This window comes from Xenopus laevis, chromosome 4L (genome assembly GCF_017654675.1).
Source record: "Xenopus laevis strain J_2021 chromosome 4L, Xenopus_laevis_v10.1, whole genome shotgun sequence".
NCBI lineage: Eukaryota > Metazoa > Chordata > Amphibia > Anura > Pipidae > Xenopus > Xenopus laevis.
The window spans coordinates 54,990,112-55,010,472 of NC_054377.1; the positions used below are offsets into that span (position 1 = coordinate 54,990,112).

At 36.9% G+C, this 20,361-nt stretch overlaps 1 protein-coding gene across 14 annotated transcripts in view; it reads right to left on the reverse strand.

The window, feature by feature from the left end:
• Positions 1–20,361, reverse strand: part of nfat5.L (nuclear factor of activated T cells 5 L homeolog) — a 57,754-nt gene that overhangs the window by 18,231 nt on the left and 19,162 nt on the right. For 5 of the 14 annotated variants that reach the window (XM_018257931.2, XM_018257929.2, XM_018257934.2 and 2 more), the window contains exons 2-4: positions 14,273–14,398; positions 6,299–6,836; positions 1,114–1,300 (exon numbers count right to left, since the gene is read on the reverse strand). In XM_018257931.2, the coding sequence (XP_018113420.1) occupies positions 1,114–1,300; positions 6,299–6,836; positions 14,273–14,398 (851 nt within the window). Of the gene's footprint in view, positions 1–1,113; positions 1,301–4,363; positions 5,740–6,298; positions 6,837–7,277; positions 7,340–11,319; positions 11,583–14,272; positions 14,401–20,361 lie in introns of those variants that run through there. The other 9 variants (XM_018257936.2, XM_018257940.2, XM_018257937.2 and 6 more) reach the window with 9 other exon arrangements.

The following is a 20,361-nucleotide window of genomic DNA, read 5'->3' on the forward strand; positions in this document are numbered from 1 at the left end:
TCCTAACGATGCCTAACGGGCGGGCGGATCGCGGGACCGCATCAACGAACAGATGCGGCCGCGATCCGACGAGATTTTAGTCCCTTCCGATCGAGATCTGGCCGACTTTTGGCCAGATCTCGATCAGGGAAGCCCTTCGGGGGGCCCCATACACGGGCTGATAAACTGCTGACTCGGTTTGTCGGCAGCTTTTATCGGCCCGTGTCGGCCACCTTTAGGCTTTAGCAAGCAACGCCCAGTGATCCCTCCTATATGTGCCTAAATGCTTGTTTGATAATTCAATTAGGTAGTATACTCGTGAAGTGTTTTGTACACTACTCATAGCTTCACCAGCTGGCATGGCTGCTACGTTTTTGCTTGATTTTTACCCCTTAACTCAGCATGCATATTCCAAACCACTCAAGTTTTCATAGGATACTCTGGCTTCAATAGTAACACTATAGTGTGAAACTCTTGCTATTTTCCATGCAAAACTGCTATATAATGCTATAGTACAGGTATTGGACGTGTTATCCAGAATGATCAGGACCACAGATCTTTCTGTAATTTGGATCTTCATGCCTTAAGTCTACTAGAAAATTATGTAAACATTAAATAAACCCAACAGGCTGGTTTCGCTTCAAATAAGGATTAATTATATCTTAGTTGGGATCAAGTACAAGTAACTGTTTTATTATTTCTAAAAAATGGGTTTATTATAATGTAGTCTATGGGAGATGGCCTTTCCGTAAAGCTTTCTGGATAATGGGTTTCCTTATAATGGTTCCCAAACCTGTACATATTTCCCATTACAAGAAGTCTCATACATGGTCAGGGGAAAGACTAAGCTGAAAATCTTGAATGCTGGCCAATGATTTGAAAAAAAATGATGGGCTGCATCATTTAGGGGCAATGTATCATATGGAGTACTAACACAGGAGGAGTGTGTGTGTGCCCAATACTTATAAGCAATTCCTTTTATAGGACTGCTAGAAAATAAAAATGAACTCTAAACACACAACCTAAATATAGTTTTATACATAGGATATTTTTTGAATTTTAGGAAAATACAAAATGTATTGTTTGAAAGTATAGTAGACAGATGACCAATGACATTTTTAGAATCAAACCAACCTTTACAGTAGGAAAGCCCTGTTGTGTCCGATCTTTCACAGAGCCCCGACTTCCCTCTGTTAGATATCTGGCGCGATGCTGTGTTTCTGGCTGTACAACTATTTTCAGTTCTTTTCCCTCGGCTTTAGCTGGATACTGCTCACACAACACCAGGTTCTTTTTTCCTCCCTTCGGAATCTCTGTGGATCTGAGATCAATAAACAGTAGAAACTTATGTTTATTAGAATAATATTAAAAGTGAAAAGCGAGCTAGGGTGTGAAGGAAGAGAACAAAGTTGTTAATGCTACAGAGAAAGTTTATATAAATGTAAAATCTCTTTTTCCTTGTGAAATTGCAGTTGCCTTGTGCACTGCCGGGTAAAGGACCTGAGCCTTATATGAACATATTCATTTCAGTTTTTTAGAGGTGAATATATTGTCAGGCAACTGTTTTATGAAACAAACTAGTGGCTACAGAGATAATTAGGGATGCACCGAATTCACTATTTTGTATACGGCCGAACCACCGAATCCTTTGTGAAAGATTCGAATACTGAACCGAATCCTAATTTGCATATGCATACACAAATTAGGAAACATTTTTTACTTCCTTGTTTTGCGACAAAAAGTTGTGCAATTTCCCTTCCCGACCCTAATTTGCATATGCAAATTAGGATTCAAATTCGGTTCGGCTGGGCAGAAGGATTCGGCTGAATTGAATCTTGCTGAAAAAGGCCAAATCCGAAACTGTATCCTGGATTCAGTGCATCCCTAGAGATAATTAGCCAAGTAAAGCACCTTTCGCAAGAGCAAGGGACCTAACTGCTCATACATGTATAGGATCTATTATCAAGAATGCTTGGGACCTTGCCATAACTTAAGTCTGCTAAAAAATAATTTAAACATAAATAAACCCAATAGGGTTGTTTTGCCCCAATATGGATTCATTATATCTTATTTAGGATCAAGCACAACATACTGTTTTATTATTACAGAGAAAATAGAAATCATTTTTAAAAAAAAATGAATTATTTGATTCAAATGGAGCCCGTAATTTGGATAATTCTGGATAATGGGTTTCTGGATAAGGAATCCCACACATGTACAACATTGCAAGAAAGTGGCCAATTCACAGTCCTGCACCAAGCAACCATAATTAATGTTTGTTGTGAGATAGAAAAACATTAACATACAGTCTCTTTTCTCTAAATTTTTTTCTGCATCTTAATCAAGTTAAAGAAAAAAACTTAAGGCAAGCAAATCCCAATAGGCTTCTGAGAAAAAAAAGGATATGTTGTGCCAACAGGGAGTAAAGAGGAGATTCTGTTCCTCATTACTCCCTCATCTGTTGTTGCACCAGACACCGGCAGATGACATTTTCATTTCATTTTCAAAGCTGTCCAATCTACTGATACTTCACAGTGCATAGACATCAGTCAAGGAAGTCCACCCAGCATGTATGTACCAAAAATCAAATATTATTTTATCAGCATATGTATGCTTCAGAAACACTACTATTGTTTATATAAATAAGCTGCTGTGTAGCAATGGGGACAGCTATTCAAAAGAGAAAAGGCTCAAGTAACACAGCAGATAGCAGATAAGCTCTGTAGAACATAATGGTGTTATCTGTTATCCACTATTTATCCTGTTCCCTATAGCCTTTTTCAATTTCCGCCATTGCTATAAAGCAGCTTGTTTATATGAACTATAGTAGTGTTTCTGAAGCAAACACACACGTTTTACCAGAGCAGGGCAACACTACATGATATTTTCATTACTTTAAAACACTTACATCTTTTGGTGTTACTGTTCCTGTGCACACTTTATGTTCTGTGTTCCTAACTATAACTCAGTCTCTACATAGGAGAGGTAGGTGGTTAATGTCTAATTTTGCCCAAATCGTCACCCAGACACAAAAATCTGTATAATAAAAGTCCTTTTCAAATTAAACATGAAATCCAATTTCTATTTTTTATTAAAGCATTCGTAGCTGTTGTAAGCTCATTTAAAAATCTCAGCTGTCATTCAAATATTGTCTGCCACTCCTCCATGCCCTGGGCATAGAGGCGGGGCAGACAATTACTTTAACTTTCCATTCAGCCCTTCCTAGATGTCACTGCTCTCCACCATTTAAGTGTGTAGTCAGGGCATGGGGATGGACATCGGGTTTCAAAATTTAAACTTAAAGGGGTTGTTCACCTTCCAAACACTTTTTGCAGTTCAGTTGTTTTTATACTGTTCCCCAGAAATAAAGACTTTTCCCAATTACTTTCCATTATTTATTTTTTACTGTTTTTCCAAAATCGAAGTTTAAAGTTGAATGTTTGTGTCTCTGGTGTTTGAGTCTGGCAGCTCAGTAATTCAGGTGCAGACTCTAAACTGTTACAATTTTGCAACATTTAGTTGATACATTTCTCAGCAGCATCTCGGGAGTATTAGCAACTATTGTATCAATTCTAACAGCTGTCTGTAATGAAACCCAGAGATTCTGCTCAGCAGGGACAAAGATAAGAAATGTATCAACTAAATGTATCAATTTAGAACAGTTTACAGGGTCGGCGACCCCCCCCCTCTCAGGGCTGCTTCAGAAGGTGAAAAAAAGACACTCTTCAATATTAGAAAAATGGTCACACATAGAAAGTCTTCGGAAAAAGTCATTATTTCTGGTGATCTATCTGAAAACTAGTTGTTTGAAGGTGAACCACCCCTTTAAACTGGCCATAGATGCAAAGATCCGATCGTACAAATCCTCGATTCGTATGATTTTCGGACCATGTGTGGAGAGTCCAAACATTTTTCGTCCCATGGAGATCGGTCGTTTGGACGATCAGCCAGGTTAAAAGATTTCTGTCGGCTGCCAATAATAATATCTCTGCATGAATTGCCAATCTGACAATTTTCAATGAGAGACTGTCACCAGCTTTTGTAGGACATAAACTTTCGTACGATTGCTGTAGGGGCAGAACATCGGCTGTTCATTTACTACTTTATTTGATCTGAAAGGTTAGTGGCAGGTCGGGAGATTGGGATGTCCGATCGTTCGTCCAATATAACAGGTAAATCTGCACGTCTATGGCCAGCTTTAGATTTGGAAAAAACAGTTAAAAATAAACGATGGAAAGTAATTGAAAAAAGTCTTTATTTCTAAAAACAACTGAATTGAAAAGTGTTTGGAAGGTGAACAACCCCTTTAAGGGGCTGATTTATTAAAGAATAAGCAAACTTTTTTTTAAAAAAATTACTCTAAATAGTGCCCAGAATAACATACCTTCTCCCTGCATTCAGTATCATGTACTTTCTAAATGACAAGATGAAAACTGCAGCTCATTTCAGCTACTTCCTGGTCTAGTAGGAAGCTCTGCCCCTTTTGGTTTCCAAGCTCTCCTTCTCTTTTTTTGACTGTGTATTATACATGCCTGATTGATTTCCATTGAAGCAGAGGCAGCAAGCATGTGCAGCAGACACCTCTTTAAACATCTTCTTCACTGTCAAAGATAGAAGGAGAACTTAAAAAGCAAAAGAGAGCTTCTTGCTCAAGGTAAAACTGACTCCTATGTGTATACCTTTTGAGTACTTAAAGAATAAGCTGCACCAATTTCCCTAAAAACTGTAATGGTGGTTCATCAGTAATAGTGACAAAGACTAACGGTTAATGCCTAAAAAAAACTATAGATAATGATATTCATTCAGTTAAACAGCAATTGAGGTCATAAAACAACTGTAGTTCTTTGCATCGCCCACAACCTCAAAAACATTCCTGTGCAACTTGATTTTAGTCAAAACACAAAGTTGCATTTAGGGATAACTGCTCTTTATTTTACCATAAACAATGACAAAGCATCATAATGAATAGCAGGAGTAAATTTGCTGCTTGCCGTAAATAAAGGGACACAATACGATGAGGTCTGCATGTTTAAAAAATACACAATTCACTGAAATGAAGCTCATACCAGCACACTAAAGGAAAGGTTAGTCAGTGGGTGTGCCATTTCAGGGACGTATAGTCAGCAAAAAGACAGCACCACTAGTTCTGATTTGTGCAGGAAAGATTTAGGTTTAAAACAGAATAACCTGAAAATAATTCAATCTCAAAAGTGTCTGAACTCATTATCTGAATTGGCTGATAGAACTCTGCCTTATATGTTTTATAAAATCTTTATATTGAGATGTACTGCAAGGGGACTGAAAGCCAAATGAATGATCCGTGGAAGCATTTGCTGTGCTGGGACAACAGTAGACAATATAACTAGCCAAAAGCCCTATTCTGTTATCGCTAGGATACTTAAGGGTACAATTATTTAACTTAGGGATAAAAAATTACAAATGAAAAATGGGTGACCAGCAAGTTATATATGAACCTTCCCAAGGTCATAAGCAGCTGATACGGTTATAAATTAACTAAGCTATTTATGCAGGTATGGGACCTTTTTACCCAAAATGCTTGGGACTTGGGGTTATCCGAATAATAGATTTTAACGAAAATACATCTGTGGTGTTAGGGTCTCCAAAGAGTATAAAGGTAAACTCACCACACAGGGGAAGTGGCCCAGGTGCACCGCCCTGAGCCCTAAGCACGGGGGGCGGACAACCCCAATATGGAGCACGCACCCAATAAGGCAGACTTCCACCAGGCAATAGTTCAAAGTGAAGAAAGTTTATTGTGTCCACGTTTCGTGTCACAAAATCGTAATCATAGGCATTAAGAGTTTGTGACACGAAACGCGTCAGGCTGTGGACACAATAAAGCTTCTTTACTTTGAACTATTGCCTGGTGGAAGTCTGCCTTATTGTGTGCCTGCTCCATATTGGTTTCGTCGGATAATAGATTTTACCATAATTCAGAACTTCAAACATTAATTCTACGAGAAAATCATGTAGACATTAAATAGACCAATCAGGATTAATTATATCTTTGTTTGGATTAAGTACAGGGTACTTGAAGCACTATTATTACAGAGAAAAAGGAAATCATTTAAAAAATTGGATAAAATTGAGTCTATGGGAGACAGCCTTCTAATTGTGAGCTTTCTGGATAACAGGTTTCCAGATAATCAATCCTGTACTTGTAATTCTAGAAGATTAAATCATGAAACATAAAAGTTACACTAGCCTGGCGGTACAAAATAAATGTGTACAAAGAATCACATAACATCATACAGAATAGGACAGAGGTAAACTATGTGTAAACAGCACTTATACCAACCCATTTCCAGTATGGCCTTTGCTGTCCGAGTTGAGCTGGGAAAGCACATAATGGGGAGCTTTGGCGCTATCAGCATCAAAAACATCCATGTTGGAATCTTGTCGTTTGGCTCCAGGCCTTTGCTTTGTGTTTCGCTTCCGTGACTTACGAGGCACCTCGGTGTTATCATTGTAAGAATGGGAACTCATGTTGCTAAAATTGGAGGTGGAATCTTCTGTCCACATACTGCAACTCTGCTCCGACTCCTGTCCACCCCCTTCATCTTGGCAGGACATCTGACTGTTATCGAGCAAGTCTTCGGGTGGTGGCGAAATGTTTAGGACAGTCCATCTTAGTGGCCCAGACTGCTGCCGGCCTGCATTACTGGCTAAGAGCTGTTCACTTACCCCTGGTTTACTTACCCCCAGAGCAGAGGAGCAACTCTCCGATTGCATAGCTTTGGTATCGGTGAGTGAGGTAGCGTAAATAGAAGGGCTGGAAGTGGTGGTAAAGGAGCTGCAAGCACCGCCCATTGAGGAAGAGGAGGCAGATGAGGCATCTGTAGTGTACAATCCAAAAGTAAATATACACATTTTCACCTGTAAAGGCCAACAGTCCCAATGGAATTAGGCAATTTTGCATATGATTGAGTTTTGTTCCCACAACAATTCCTAAGTCTGGAATGTTTTGAATTTTTAAATACTTTGATTAAAATAACTGGCTGTGCACAGGTGAGTTAAGAATGCCCAAATGTAGTTGTGATATGTTATTAAGCTTAATTTCAGCTTCTTGCTCTATATTTTTGAAGGCCACAAACACATATTTGGGCATCACTGCTTTTGTTTATTTATTATTTGTTTTGCTAAAATGAGATTCAACAAACAAACATTAACCCCATTAACAGTCTGTGCCAATTATAATAGCCAGATCATTTTTTTCCTCCTTTTGTTTTGTAAGCGGGACTGTCTGTAGCCACAAAATATTAAAATAAGTTTCTAACCTATGAAGCAGAGAACTACAGGTCATTTTTAATGCAGACACTCCCTGCTTCAGAGGCAAATCCTGGAATAAAAATATGAGAAAATAAATGAGAAAACAGCTGCTAATTATTCCAGATATCAAAAAATGCAAGAATTAAGAGTATAAAACAAACTCATTGATTAGCAAAATGGAACTGATAAGCAAGTCATGGGGACAAATCAGGGAGAAGAGAACTAGTTCTTTATGGTGGGTTCTTTATGGTTCTTTTTGCTGACCACCTTGTGATGACTCGATATTATATTTGCCTGTGAATATATAGAAGCTGGCTGTTCCTGCTTACATAGCAGTTCTTTTGAAGGCAAGCACAACTAGATGTTTACACTGCAAATAATTTACTCTACAATATAAAATTCATTCCAAAACCAGCAAGTGTTTATTGGTGTGTAGGCAGCCATCTCAGGTCATTTTGCTTGGCCATGTGCTTTAAGAAAGATCCAGCACTTTAGGATGTAACTGCTTTCTTGAAGGCTGTTGTTTCTCCTACTCAATGCAACTGAATGTGTCGCAGTGGGACCTGGATTTTTCTACTGAGTGCTGTTCTTAGATCTACCAGGCAGCTGTTATCTTGTGGTAGGAAGCTGCAATCTGGTTACCTTCTCATTGTTCTGTTGTTAGGCTGCAGTGGGGGGGGGGGCAGGGAGGGGCGATATCACTCCAATTTGCAGTACAGCAGTAAAGAGTGACTGAAGTTTATCAGAGCAGAAGTCACATGACTTGCGGGCAGCTGGGAAACTGACAATATGTCTAGCCCCATGTCAGATTTCAAAATTAAATATAACAATCTGTTAACTCTTTTGAGAAATGAATTTCAGTGCAGAATTCCACTGGAGCAGCACTATATTAACTAATGCATTTTGAGAGAAAATTTTCCAGTATCCCTTTAACATTTTCCAATTTAATTTTTTGTCTAAAGATATCAAAGTTTTTTTCCTTACAATGGTATATCTACTACAGAACCTAACTTTTGGAAAGTATATAGAACATAAAGGTGGCACACCTGGTGTTCTATAGCGGCAGTCTTCCCTTAAAGTTGATAGCAATGAAATCCTGGGAATCACCCCATAGGAAGTTCATTGAGAGAAAAGTAACTTTCCTGGCACACAGGCATCAATACTGACCAAGATATTGCCAGATTTCCACATAAACATCTAATCACTGCATTTTACCCATTATTGCATAGAAAATTCTGAAGGTGAATGGCTTACGATTTCTTTCAAGGAATACTGGCAGAGAATGTAAACATATAACAAGCTCTCTTCTCTTTTCCAGATTGTTAGCCTGCCAGATAGACAGTCTTACTACTTGATTTTTCTGGTTTGCTAGATTGGAAAAAGCAGCAATATCATGTAGGGTACTACTGACTTGTGAGGGGCTAGGTTTCTACATTCCATTTGCATATATATTAAGATTGATTTTTGTAAAAGGCAGAGCTACGCAGAAAACCTTAATTAGATTACTTCTTACAATGCATGTGGGATATATAATCTATATGCTGTGTGGATTGGATGACACTGCAAGTGTGGAGTCACAGAAAGGAATAAAGCCACTTTTTTTCACGTGCAGCTATGTGACAGGTGGGAAATAACGCAATTGCTGCAAATTAAAAATCAAAAGCTATCAGTTCCATTTTACACAGGGTTGTGCATTCTGCAAAATGTAGCAGCTGAAATCAAAGTATTTAGTGACTTTCAAAAGCATTCACATGTAAAGAAAATGATATCTAGTGTATAGTTTGCTTCATTTTTTTTAGTCATGCATTAATAAAATGCTTTACTGTACATCGCCTCAATCATATATAGTTATATATGTATTATCTTGCAGCAGATTTGCAGCCACTTTGCGTCAAATTTTTTGGTAAATTCCTTTTATCACATTAGTATGCCACAGACTACAGTCACTTTAACAATGAAAAGAATAATTATGTGCAAATTACAGAAAATAGAACTCAATGCATGCAATACACGACTGTGTGTGCAAAGACTAGGCTATGGCAAAACTGGATTATATTCATAATGAACAGTAAGAAGACAGAACCTCTATTTATATATCTTGTGTTATCTAGGGTGCATCACTGGTGCTCTGTAAAGCAGTTTAACAATATAAAGATGCCACAAATCAGTTATGATGGGTAATATATTCCTGTTTTAAATATATCCATCTTACAGTAATTTTAATGGCAAATGTATAATGTATATATTAGATCTACATTGCCCTTTCAAATGAACAGATATCCTTTTTTATTTGCAGATTTGTAAGTATTCAGTTTAATTTGGGTGTATGGTATATGGTTAGAAAGCAATAGTAAAAGAACCTTTTTTTTTTTTTTTTTTTAATGATGAAACAGGCAACTAAAGGCTCCTTTCTTAAAGTGGACCTGTCATCCAGACACAAAAATCTGTGTAATAAAAGTCCTTTCCAAATTAAACATGAAATCCAATTTCTATTTTTTATTAAAGCATTCATAGCTGTTGTAAGCTCATTTAAAAATCTCAGCTGTCAATCAAATATTGTCTGCCCCTCCTCTATGCCAATGGCATAGAGCAGGGGTGTCCAAACTGCGGCCCGAGGGCCACATGCGGCCCAGGATGGATATGAATGTGGCCCAACTTGAAACTCTCAGTTCCCGAGGAAGCATCATAATAATAATATAATAATAAGTCTATTTAATATCCAGATGTCCAATATTCTAGTGTATGAGATGTCCAATATTCTAGTGTATAGCTCCATCTTGTTATCCAACTGGTATTGCAGTTCTTTTCAGTGTATTTTCTTTACTTTCACAAATCAAAAGTGTTTGTGTATTTCATGTGTGGCCCCCGGACAATTTTTCTTTTTCCAATGTGGCCCAGGGAAGCCAAAAGATTGGACACCACTGGCATAGAGGCTGGGCAGACAATTACTTTCACTTTCCATTCAGCACTTCCTAGATGTCACTGCTCTCCATAAATTCCCCCGTTCTCTTTACAGTTTAATTATGTAGCCAGGGCATGGAAATGGACATCAGGTCCCCCATTCTGGTGCACAAACAAGATTCTGAGATGATGCAAGGCTTGTCTTAATAACAGTGTCCACAAAATGGCTCCTGCCTGCTTGCTATAATTATGAATTCCCAGACTGAAGGAAACAAGATTCAAATAATTTATATAGTGTAATTAAAGTTCATTTTACTTGATTAATGTGATATTTTGAATAATTTTTTGGGTGATGGGTCCCCTTTAAGTATTACATCTGACCAACAGGATCCAAATGTAAAAGCTTAGGGGAAGGATGAGCAACCCCATATAGTATTCAGCTAACAATATTTCTTCATTTCAAAACCTATACTGTTTACGAATAAAGGTTGTGTGCTGTTGCAGACATTCCTTCTCTCTCTCTCTCTATATATATATATATATATATATATATATATATATATATATATATATATATATATATATATATATATATATCAGGGATCCTCAACCTTTTGAATCAGCGAGCAACATTCAGAAGAAAAACTAGTTGGGGAGCAACACAAGCATGAAAAATGTTCTTGGGGTGCCAATTAAGTGATGTGATTGGCCATTTGGTAGCCCCTATGTGGACTGGCAGCCTACAGGAGGCTCTGTTTGGCAGTACACCTGGTTTTTATACAACCAAAACTTGCTTCCAAGCCTGGAATTCAAAAATAAGCTCCTGCTTTGAGGCCACTGGGAGCAACAGCCAAGGGGTTTGGAGGGCAACATGTTGCTCACAAGCTACTGGTTGGGGATCACTGGTCTATATGTACTGTCACTGTACAGATTAAATTAATCTTGATGTGCAATTTAAGTGGCTGCAAATCTGAGCTCCAAGCTTCATGCCAAATTCAAGTTACTATGTCTTTCAGCGTCTGTTTTTCAGTGTAGTTAATTATAAAATATTATCAATTCACGATTTACATCTCAAAAGAAAAAAAAAACATGAAAGTAAACAAATAAAGAGAAAAAAGGCTTAGGAAAAAGTCTGAAAACAAGACCGACCTAGACCCTGGGTGAGTTTGGATGGGTTTAGTGTCTCTGGCACTATTTGTCTTCACTATTGATAGACAGACACTGTCACACAACCCACCACACGATGCCTGCCTCTGAGTGGCGGAGCTAGAATGCAAGTTAACTGTATTAATAGAGAAAACAGCTAGCATCCCAGCAAATATTAAAAAAAAAAGCAATCCAATTATCACATGGAACATCTTTTGACAATTTAATGTTAGTCAACATAAATTTAGAAAAATGTTTTCACATACATAGTACAAGCCAAACAAAAATGTATCACCCTGCTAAAAAAAAAAAAAAAAAAAAAAAAAAAAAAAAAAAGCATATTTAGCTATACTTTGACATATGTGGACTCATTCTTTTAGCACAAACATTTATGTTAGGCAGATTACTAAATAAGCCTTTTAAGGAATCTTGTATGTAAGAAGGTGACTGTTGCCTCAGGTTTAACCATTTACACACCTGAATAAATCTTAACTGTACTGTACCACAGTACAGCACATTAATATGACACAGCTAGGCTTCCAAAGCATGATGGATAAAGGATTTCACTGCAGTATAACGCTGAGGAATTAAACTACTTAATTCCAGCCAGTCAGTAATTTAGTAGAAATCATCTTACTATGAGAGAAATGACTGTAACTGATAGAAGATAGACTACTTCAGTGTAAATAAAGCTGAAGCCTCAGTGTAAATAAAGCTGAAGCCCCAGTGTGAGAACCGATGAGGACATATAATATATGCCATTATATTATCATGTGACTAATGGATGCATTTATAGAAGAACACTTGTCCCTGTCAGAGAACACAGTATATTAAATATAACTCTGTCAAGAGAGTGAAAAAGAAGCTACAGCAGCAAGATATATGCAAATAGACTATAGCTGCCTCCCAGGAGCCAGTAGGCTTCAAAATGTGTAAAAAGATTACTCTCTATTTGTTTTATAATATCACGTCAGGGCAATAAATGTTTTATTACTGTGTTCCAGAGGCCTATGGAAATTGTTCTTGCATCATATCACTTTTGTTTTTTTTTTTTACAAACATGATATTTAAATGTGGCCCTTAGGCTTCCACGGGAAAGGGCCAAAATGCAAATAATTGTATAATAAATGTGCTTTACTCAGTATTAGGCTGAGCAGTCAAGTAATCATCTAGTTCTTCAGATCTACAATGGTCAGTGATCTTTCACTTATTCAATATAAATCTGTGCATACATATATATAATACATGTATCCATATGTATAAACTGCTAATGTATAAATAACTGATTTCATTCATTAGAATCTTTAATACACATTTATGATTAAATATAAGTAATTTGAGAATATTTAGAACCTCTGCAGTGAACCGTTTCAACAATCATGTGTATGACATGTGTTGTTTCCAGGATGTCTGCAGCCTGGAACATTGTAGGTGCACATTTGAAACAGTGTATAGAAGGAATACTTTCTCCTTCTAGTCAGGTATTCGTCACATGTATGACTAAGAAATAGAAATGTTGTAGGTATCTTCAATGTAGAACAAAAAAGTGACACAAATTCCTGTTTTTAGGATTGAAGGTAAATACACCAGAATAATATGTGGTGGGTCTGGATATGTAGAAATATATAGTATACTGCAAACCCCAGTTTTATATGGTTCAAGCCTTTACTGTGGGCTATGCAAATGTTTTTGGTTTTTAGGTTGAAGGAAAATGAAACATATTCAAAACAGTGTGCTGGATTTTCTCAACTTTGTATCCCTTTAAATGAGTAACTGTCATTAAGACAAAACTGGGTTTGATAACAGAATAAGTCACTTCCTATTTCAAGAACCCAAATGTCAACTCCTAACTAGAGTTACTACAGTTGGTACATTAAATTACTAAACATGATGTACTTTTATAATTTTTTTTTACTTACACTCATGAGCCTGGGTCAATATATATATTAATAAATATACTTTTAGAATGCTGTTCTTGGTTTCATTAAAAATGAGGCAACAGTCTTATTTATTTATTCCATGTAATGAATTAGACTAATTGTATTAAAGTTAGCAAGCAATTCGGAAAACACGTTACGTGGACATACAGTGAAATTACTCTGTACTCATTTGTTTAATTATACAATATATTTTTTTAGAAAAACCCATGTAGTGCTATGAAGTACCATTCAGGAATAACACAGTAAGTCCACAGACCTAGAGAGAACTACTGGTGGCAACAGTAAAATGAGCAGTGCTGCAAAGTATTTTATTATAAGGATTCCGACAAATCAGCAAGAAGGGCATGGGCAGGGTTCACAAAGTAGTAGCTCAATGGCTGATTAATGTTATGTAGTGTTTGCCACTATTTCTGACTTTCTGGTATGTGACTTTAAATACTGTTGCCAGCGCTGAGCAGAAGTGTCTACGGAGTACAGATGTTTTTGGCCAAACCACATGGGAGCAAGTAGACTCCCTTCTTATATAACACCAGAAAGAATGCCACATCTATCAACTCTGAAACCTATGAAAATAAGCAATTTACTGGCTGTGCTCTAGAAATAAAATCCCCAAAAAGTGCAAAAGTAACGCTGAACACAAAGCTGCAACAGTGCTTACAGTGACTGGTTTCTAAATAGGTCACAGTATGCTTTAATCTTTTCTAAGTGTCAAGTGTGATCATGAACTGATTTTCTTTGCTGCAAACGTGGATTAGCATTTGCAGATGAATAAATGATAAACAAATGATGAATACACAGTTTCCACTACAGAGGAATCCCTTGCTGCTTAAAAATTAGTTTATTGAATAAATAGGGTCGATTTTTATGGTACCGGGAAATATTCACACCATGTTCCCTATAATGTTCTCGAATTTTCAAAGTATGTGCCGGATCTTTGACAGCACTGTTCATTTCACCAGTAGCGAGAAAATAAAAACACTTTGTCTATGCAAAACTAATTCCAGTAATGTGCTTACCAGCAGCAATAACAGCTGGAGGAGGTGAGCCGGCCTCACCTCCGCTTGTCTGACTCATTGGGGCGACAGATATTTCTCGTGAGCAGGGAAACTGCAGCTCCTTTGGGAGAAGGTCATATACAGAATCTAGAGGGGGGAAAACCGCATATTATAAAAATATCAATTATCCAATTCAATTCATGTTCTTCCATCACTGTTTCTTTAGAGCTTATACAGTATCTGTGTGCACACATATATCACATCTTCATTTAATCCTTTTTTTCCCCTCTCTCAAAGAGATGAATCAGTAGATGACAAAACTCTCCAAATTTCCCCATGTACCATTACCATAAATTCCCCTGCCTACTTAGCGATCCCTGTTCCCTTTGGATACTATTTCTTATTTATCTTTGTTGTTAAGTGACCTTAAAGTTCTCCATTTTCATCAGACATGTAGTTTCTTGTTTCATAGCTGAAAATTTAGAACTAATGCACTGCAACCCAACCACAGAATTCTCTATAAAACAGTTCTGTGAAACGCCAGCTAGATAGTCTCAAACAATCACTCCTAAATAAAAGACACCTGGGGGTCATTTATTAACACTGGGCAAATTTGCCCATGGGCAGTAGTAACCCATGGCAACCAATCAAATTGCTGCATTCAATGTTCTATTTGCAGCTGGCTTTAAAAAGCTAGTCACTGATTGGTTGCTATAGGAAACTGCCTAAGGGGAAATTTGCCCAGTGTTGATAAATGAATCCCACTGGGGCTTATTTTTTTAGATAATTTTCTTTTATTATGCAAAACATTTTTGTCAATGATTGGGTGGACAACCCCTTTACCCAGGAGATCATTTACATTCCAATATGTTTAAAGGGCAAGTCAAACCCAAGATACAAATTTGCCTAATAAAAGAAAACATAATTCTAAGCAACTTTCACATTAATTAGAAAATTAATTAACACATTAATTAATTATTAACACATTAATTAGAAAAAGTCAGTGCTTTTAAATAGGGATGCGCCGAATCCACCATATTGGATTCGGCCGAACCCACGAATCCTTTGCAAAGGATTCGGCTGAATACTGAACCGAATCCTAATTTGCATATGCAAATTAGGGGTGGGAAGGGGAAAACAGTTTTTACTCCCTTGTTTTGTGACAAAAAGTCATACGAGTTCCCTCCCCACCCCTAATTTGCATATGCAAATTAGGATTTGGTTTGGCCAGACAGATGAATTCGGCCGAATTCGAATCCTGCTGAAAAAGGCAGAATCCTGGCCGAATCCCGAACCGAATCCTGGATTCGGTGCATCCCTACTTTTAAAGTTATTTGTGAAAATGATTGCTTAACTCCTGGTTGTTACTTTTCAAACATTATTGCAAAAGTCTTGACTTGTCTTATGTTAAATCAACATTCTCAATCTCATCCACCATGGTGGAGAATAGAAAGGAACAGGCAAACACTGCTTTTAATAACATAACATATATAAATTACTTTACCCATAGAAAAGTTGAAAGGAATGCATATTCCAAAGTTGCTTAGAATAACTTTTACTTTTATTAGGCAAAAAATGATTTGTTGGTTTGACGTTCCCTATAATAGAAAGAAGCGTGGTAGTAAAATAAATACCTCTGTCCATTCATTGGCTTATGAAAACAGATACGAGAACCCTTGGTTTGTATGTGAGCACAGCACCTTATACAAGTCACAGGGATGGACTGTAGTACATACAATCAAAGTTTTTCTTTCTGGGATACATTTTCATAGATATTTTCTTATAAAAAGAACTTCTATTTACTCTTTCAAAACCCTAGGTTTCAGTACAGTAATGGTCGGCATAATACAGTACTCTTATTTAATATGATGGGATTATTATGACAACTATTTTCAAAGCAGTAGAATATTTTCAAGATATGCACAGCCTATTTGCTTAACAAACCATCCATAAATACACATAGCTAATGCAATGGTCCTTTCATACATTAAAGTGATATTATTACAGAGCTGTATTTCATAGTACATTATAGAATACAGATTCTATTTGCGCAAGGCACATTCATAGAGTCCGTCAGGCATTCTTGTAACAAGCTATCAAACAAGCTCTCAAAATGGCAGGTAAATTGATGTGTACCATAAACTGTTAAAAGAAATTTAGAGGGTTGTAATCTGTATTACATGTTAACCAAAACATACATAATCAAAGAAATGTAATTTTAAGCAACTTTGTAATATACATGCAATACAAATTTGCAGTGATTTTACAAAATGTAATGGCTAATGAAAGCAATTTCTAGGAGTCCCTTTCTGTACTTTACAAGTACATTAGAGGACATTATAGACAAATAGCAGGGGACCTTTTTACCCATAAAGAGGATCACGTACCAGAGGCCACCCCTTTAGACTAGAAGAAAAGAACTTTCATTTGAAACAACGTAGGGGGTTCTTCACAGTCAGGACAGTGAGGTTGTGGAATGCACTGCCGGGTGATGTTGTGATGGCTGATTCAGTTAATGCCTTTAAGAATGGCTTGGATGATTTCTTGGACAGACATAATATCAAAGGCTATTGTGATACTAAGCTCTATAGTTAGTATAGGTATGGGTATATAGAATTTAATTAAAAGTAGGGATGGGTGTGTGTATGGATGCTGGGTTTTCATTTGGAGGGGTTGAACTTGAGGGACTTCGTCTTTTTTCAACCCGATTTAACTATGTAACTAACTACTGTATGTAACTATTCTCTGTAACGTTGGCTCTTACTATACAAAAATGTAGCAGAAGCTCTGTGAATAAACTTGTAAGGCATGTAGGATATTAAAAAAAAATCAGCTTTCCACCAGCCAAGACTCCAGTCCCAACAAAGCCTTGCAATGCTTCTTTAACTCTCCCACTTTTCAATTTCAGGAATCACAGAACATACAAAGCACTGTGGGAAATTAAGTCTTGGATAGTGAAGCACTGACTGACACAATGCTTCAATGGTGTGTGTACTCCAAAAAAAAACAATCATTTTTATATTTTGGGTTATAGCTTGCAATTGTTACTTATTCAGTTAGCCCATAAATGGTATCACCAAACTTTACAATTTCTGTATATTTTGGGTGGACAGTCCCACCCAGAAGTGCAACTCTTTGTGCTCTCAGAATGGAGTATAACGTGTTGTTACACTATGTGCACAGCAATTGTGCTTTCAGCAGAACTGACAACTGCTCTGTTTGGCAGTAAACCTGTTTTTTATGCAACCTAAACTCACCTCAAAGGCAGGAATTTAAAATCAGTCCAAAGCACTTTGTTTCAAAATGACTACAAGTGACTCTATATGTGGCAGAAAGGGCTTTTTTCTCATCACCATGCCTTGCAGATGATCTTTGTGCAAATTGGGCTAAATTGTAGACCGATGTACAGATACACCATCTGCAGCTTAAAGGAATTGTTCAGTGTAAAAATAAAAACTGGGTAAATAGATAGGTTGTGCAAAATAAAACATGTTTCTAATATAGTTAGTTAGCCAAAAATGTAATGTATAAAGGCTGGAGTGATTTGATGTATAACAAGTCAGTCAGTCAGACTTCCTGCTTTTCAGCTCTCTTGGTTTACACTGACTGGTTACCATGGCTACCAGGCAGTAACCAATCAGAGACTTGAGGGGGAGCCACATGGGTCATATCTGTTGCTTTTGAATCTGAGCTGAATGCTGAGGATCAATTACAAACTCACTGAACAGAAATGTACCATGTGGCCCCCCTTCAAGTCGCTGACTAACTCAGAGTTATAGAGCTGAAAAGCAGGAAGTTGGATTCTGGCTGTTTTATTAGACATCTGTTCACTCCAGCCTTTATACATTACATTTTTGGCTAACTAACTATATTAGAAACATTTTTTATTTTGCACAGCCTATCTATTTACACAGTTTTTATTTTCACACTGAACTATTCCTTTAAATACCTTTTCTCATTATTGGGCACACCTGCCTATGCAGTTCAAGGCTTAACAAGCTAACCCAACAAATTTGGTGTTGCCAGTAATCAGTATTGAGCAGTTACATTCATTCAAATTAGCAAATTAACAAGGGTACCCAAATTTTTGCACAGCCCGTTTTTGACATTTGATTTAATTTCATACAACTGAATACTGCTTCACTAAAAATCTATGTTCAGAAACAGTACTCAGATGTTCTTGGGAAATGAAAGACATACCACTGTTATCTTTTTTGTTGAAAATTGAGTAAATTATTATGCATATGACTGTACATTTAAATGTTAAAGAATTGAGCTATCCAAAATAGGCGACCAATCTCCCCAAACGATTAGCGCCGGTGTTTTTTTCATTTTAAGCCGGTGCAGAGTCAGGAAAGGCGTTTGGGCAGATTGGTCACCGCAAAGACGAGGCAATTAGTTGACAGGTGACCAAATCTCCCCAAAACGCCCAGTGTGGACTTACCCTAAAACTGGTGTGTTTGATTCAGAAACTCTACAATAGTTTATATAAAAACGCTGCTGTGTAGCCATGGGGGCAGCAGAAAACAGATAAGATCTGTAGCATACAAAAGGATTCTTCAGAACTTATCTGTTATCGACTGAGTGTCCTGTGCTTGAATGGCTGCCCCCATGGCTACACAGTAGCTTGTTTATATAAACTATAGTAGTGTTTCTGAAGCAAACACACCAGTTTTACCAGTGCAGGACAACAATTCATTATCTTGGCATGCCTTTCAAACACTAGTTTTTTGGGGTTACTGTTCCTTTATTGGTTTTCAACTCTCCAACTAAACCTTCCTATAAAACCTTGCTAGAAAAAGCCAGGCATTCGAATCGTTTGCTGAATTTCCAGGCTGTTCAGAAATACCGGTGGCACAAAGAACTTTACACTAAAGGATGATGAGAAATCTGCATCTTGGGAGTGGCCAATGAGCAGCTGTTATTTGTCACCTCCATCCCACGGTTCTTTTGGGAAAGGAAAAGTAGGACAAACCCACTATAGACATGGGCCAGAAAGTATATGTGGATCCCAAACGTAAATTAGATTCCATGTATTATTTATAATTGCTTAAGTAAGGATTTCTGTCATTTCAGAAACAGTTGCTCTGATACATGAGCATGGTCTAAAATTGCACTGTGTAGATTTCCATTGTTCAAATGTGTAAATAATGACATATTTTTGTTCACAGATGCTACTTTGATTACAGTACACAAATTTGAATATGAATATTTCTATTTGATTTGTACCAAAACTAATACTGGTAGGTCAATCCAACCCTGCATCCAACACGTCATTTTAACAGGAAAAATTGTCAGGTTGGGCGTTGACTGAATAAAGATGTCTGTGAACAGCCATGACAGACAAAGATGTTTCTGTGTCTAACTGCAAAATGGTTTGATGTGAGACAGACACGTTCATGTAACAGTCAGTAAAGTGTCAGTTCTAACTGCAAAACATTTGGACTTTTAAATTAGTACTCTGCTGGGGGGGGGGGATCAGGAGAATTTTCTTTTAATTCTAATCATGGGTTCCATCCTTTACTGCGGATACTGACACGTTCCTATCATATGAAGGAGTGCTACAGTATCAATTTTAATGGGTTGTTCATGTTCCAAACACTTTTTCAGTTTAGCCGATTTCAGAGAATACACCAGAAATATACTTTTTAAATTGCATTCAATTTTTTATTAATGTTTTTCTAAAATACATTTCTACATTTTCTAAAATTACATTTCTCAGCAGCATTGTATCACGTCTAACAGGTGCCTTTTTTTTTTTTTTTTTAAAGGTTTTTATTTTGCATTTTTAAAATAAACAGCAAAAAACATAAATAAAGCAAACCAACAGGCTTGACACTTACATGACTCCTTTTTTTTTGTAAAGGTTATTTTGCATTTTTAAAACAAACAACATAAAAAACAAAAATAAACTAACAGGTGCCTTTAATGAAACTCATGGATTTTGCTCAGAAGAGCCAAAAATAAAAAAAATGTATCAACTAAATGTATCAATAAAAACCAGTTTAAAGAGTCAGCGACCCCCTTCTCAGAGCAGACATGAGAAGGGGAAAAGAGAAAGTTTAAACTTCAATACTGTATTAGAAAAATGATAAAAATACAAAATAAAA